This window comes from Octopus bimaculoides, chromosome 11, assembly GCF_001194135.2.
Source record: "Octopus bimaculoides isolate UCB-OBI-ISO-001 chromosome 11, ASM119413v2, whole genome shotgun sequence".
Lineage (NCBI taxonomy): Eukaryota > Metazoa > Mollusca > Cephalopoda > Octopoda > Octopodidae > Octopus > Octopus bimaculoides.
In genome coordinates, this window is record NC_068991.1 from 28,066,233 (window position 1) to 28,069,499 (window position 3,267).

At 38.0% G+C, this 3,267-nt stretch overlaps 2 protein-coding genes across 2 annotated transcripts in view; both read left to right on the plus strand.

Annotated features, from left to right (window-relative positions):
• LOC106883929 (uncharacterized) overlaps nucleotides 1–3,267 on the plus strand; it is a 136,339-nt gene that overhangs the window by 36,893 nt on the left and 96,179 nt on the right. The window lies entirely within an intron of this gene.
• Nucleotides 1–3,267, plus strand: part of LOC128249062 (cysteine-rich venom protein Mr30-like) — a 45,543-nt gene that overhangs the window by 3,217 nt on the left and 39,059 nt on the right. The window contains exons 3-5 of the mRNA XM_052971653.1: nucleotides 622–686; nucleotides 919–1,020; nucleotides 3,142–3,258. Coding sequence (XP_052827613.1) covers nucleotides 622–686; nucleotides 919–1,020; nucleotides 3,142–3,258 — 284 coding nt within the window. The remainder of the gene's footprint in view (nucleotides 1–621; nucleotides 687–918; nucleotides 1,021–3,141; nucleotides 3,259–3,267) is intronic.

Below are 3,267 nucleotides of genomic sequence, written 5' to 3' on the forward strand. Positions count from 1 at the left end.
CACACACACACACACAAACACACACATAGGCACAGGAGTGGCTGTGTGGTAAGAAGCTTACTTCCCAACCACATGGTTCTAGGGTCAGTCCCACTGCCTGGCACCTTGGGTGTCTTCTGCTATAGCCTCAGGGCGACCAAAGCCTTCTGTGTGGATTTGGTAGATGGAAACTGAAAGAAGCCCATTGTATGTATGTTTGTGTGTGTGTGTGTGTGTGTGTGACACACACACACACACACACACACACACAACAGGCTTCTTTCTCTTTCCATCTACCAATTCCACTCACAAGGCTTTGATCAGCTTGAGGCTATAGCAGAAGACACTTACCATACATGGCACGTAGTGGGACTGAATCCAGAATTATGTGGTTCCTCTGTTGGATCAACTGGTACTTCTATTACAGCAACTTGTTCGTCTAGTGGTTCTTTTAAACCAACTGGTCCTTCTACCTGGGAGAAAATTCTTATTTTCTTGTATAATTTTTGAGTGCTTATTTCAGGTATATGAAATAGAAAATCACAAGATATTGTCTTATATTCAATATTACTATACTGAATATTACCTTCTCTCAACTTTTAGAAAATTAATTATTTTAAATGTTTTTTTTTTATTTTTCAGAGGAAACGCTCATGACACTTATAACCTACCATATAAATCATGTAAAGGACCTACAAAACTCATTGGTGAGAAGATATTTTAAAAAGCACACTTCTTTGTCCGTCAATAAGAAATACATAAACTAGCGATTAGAGTTCTGCATCATTGAATTAAGTGATTTCCTAAGCATTGTGTCTTATGTGCTAATGATTTTAATGGCTCAATACCTAACAAATTCATTATAATTTAAATTTGATTTCTGACATAATTCAATAATATAATATATTAATTCATGAAAACTTTCTCATTTACTTTTAGATTGTAAAGGAAGGGTTTGTCGGAATTGGAGTACAAGGATTGGTGATGGTTGTAAGTGTAAATGTTTGAAGAGCCGGATCTATCATGGACCACAATGTAGAAGTAAATATATTTTATCTTTTATCTTTTCCTTTTTGTCTTTTCCTCTCTCTCTCTCTCTTTCTCTCTCTCGCTCTCTTTCTCACTCACTTTCCTTCTCTCTCTCCCTCTCTCGCTCTCTCTCTCTCTCTCTCTTTCTCTCTCTCATCCTCCTCTGTACTATGTAAAGCAAGACTGGAGGATCAATCAGTTACCCAATCCCATATTTGCTTCTTGTCAAGCCAAGAAAGGCAAGATGTCTAAGTAGTGGCCACCCTCTGACAGATTTATGGTAGAGCTTGAAGTAGTGGTGACCCGCTGGACTACATCCCTGCTCATTGCTATTAGGACAGAGGTGCTATCCACAAGTGCGAGCCCGTGAGTCAGAACAGCTGTTCCAGCATGTCTCCTTCACCATCCCCGGGGCAATGCCTCTCGGATTTTGTCCACCAGGAGCATGAAGCAGACTGACAAATCATTTTAGTTATAGTTGTTTTATTGACATTAAGTACAAGACACCTGTTTCTATCTCTGTTACACTCTAAAATTTTATCATCTGACACAAGATCACCTCCTCCAATGCCCCCTCCCTTCTCAAAGGATCTTTCTCTTGCAAGTTACTTGGTGACCCAGCCAGTGCTGATGCCACTTCAAAAGCGTCCAGTCCACACTGTAATGTGGTTATCATTTGGAAGGGCAACCATCCAACTGTAAAATCCATGCCAAAACTAATCTTGCCATGTAAAAAGCACTCAGTCGTGTCTGCTGAGAGGTTGGTGCTAGGAAGGGCATCCAGCCATAAAAGCCATGCCAAAACAGACACAGAAGTTTGGTGCATTCTTCTGCCTGGCCAGCTTCTGTCAAATTGCCCAACCCATGCCAGCATGGAAGGCAGAAATTAAACAATAATGATGGTGATGAAAACAGAATAAAGATACTTGAATGATATAGGAATATATGAAAGACAGCTAATACCAAAAGCTATTGCTAACTAATGAACTACAGGTAATCAACATTTATATTAGCTATAATATCAGATTACCTGATATAGTTCATGTATATCAGGTAACCTAACTGCCTCAGATTACGTAAATGGTTGTCTGACAAACTCACAATAATAATTTAGCTGTCTACCAAAAACAACTCTTAGATATCTCTGGCATTTAATATACTGAAGCAATATCTTTGGTCCCTCATATATACTACAGTAGGAGGGATGGCAGTGGTGATGGTGGTGGTGGTGGTGGTGGTGGTGGTGGTGGTGGTGATGGTGGGGTTATTATAATTTCTTAGAAAAAATAAAAAAGTCACCAGAAATTTTGTTATTATACTCTACTGATAAGTCCCAATATCTTAGAATGGATATTTAAAGCAAAACATATCTAATCATCATCATCATCATCAGTACCACTTGTCACTTTTATTGTCACTATTTTAATGTGCTTTTCTTTGCCATTGTAGACTGCATAGATGCTAGTATGATGCTTAATACTATTTCAATTAAGCATCCATTAAGCAAAACATCTTAAGAACTGTCTCTACTAAAACTTCTCACATCTTCTTCACTCTTCTCTTACCTATGTCATCATCTTCTACCAGTGCACACTACATTTTGTATACAAGTCATTGACTAGAACTAGAACATTTGTCTCTGCTGCTTACATCAGCTGATGTCTTCAATGTCCAGATAGTCTCAACACAGCAGTGCACCATTTTTCATGTGGATTAATGTTACACATTCCATACACCATGCATGTGTCATTTCTTTCCAACCTCTGTAATAGATCTTCTACAGTCACTGTCCATGTCCCTATTCCATAACATTTGGTATCACACATCTCGCACCACCATTATGCAGTCTAACTCTACACAAAGAATCAGAATGAACACGTTCACCCAACTTCTTTGTCACCTTCCTTATACTAACAACTATTCTTTCATCAAATCCAGCTCTTTTGTTATTTATGTCACATATGCATTTATCACACCTAAAGGGACTCTACCTACATTTTTTTTTTTTTTGTATTTCTCGCTGTTTACATTATATGTACATTGAACTTTCTCACTTAATTTGAAATAATACCACTTCTGAGATGAAAGTGAGATTTTGCTTTCCCCATGAAACAAATTCTTGATTTTTTACAGTGAACTGTGCTCGAGGCAAAGAAAATGCTCATTGTGGTGGATATTTCACAAAAGAAGATTGTATTGAGTATTCCAATGTTCCATTCATATGTCCTGAGACGTGTAACCTGTGTCCAAGTGAGTAAA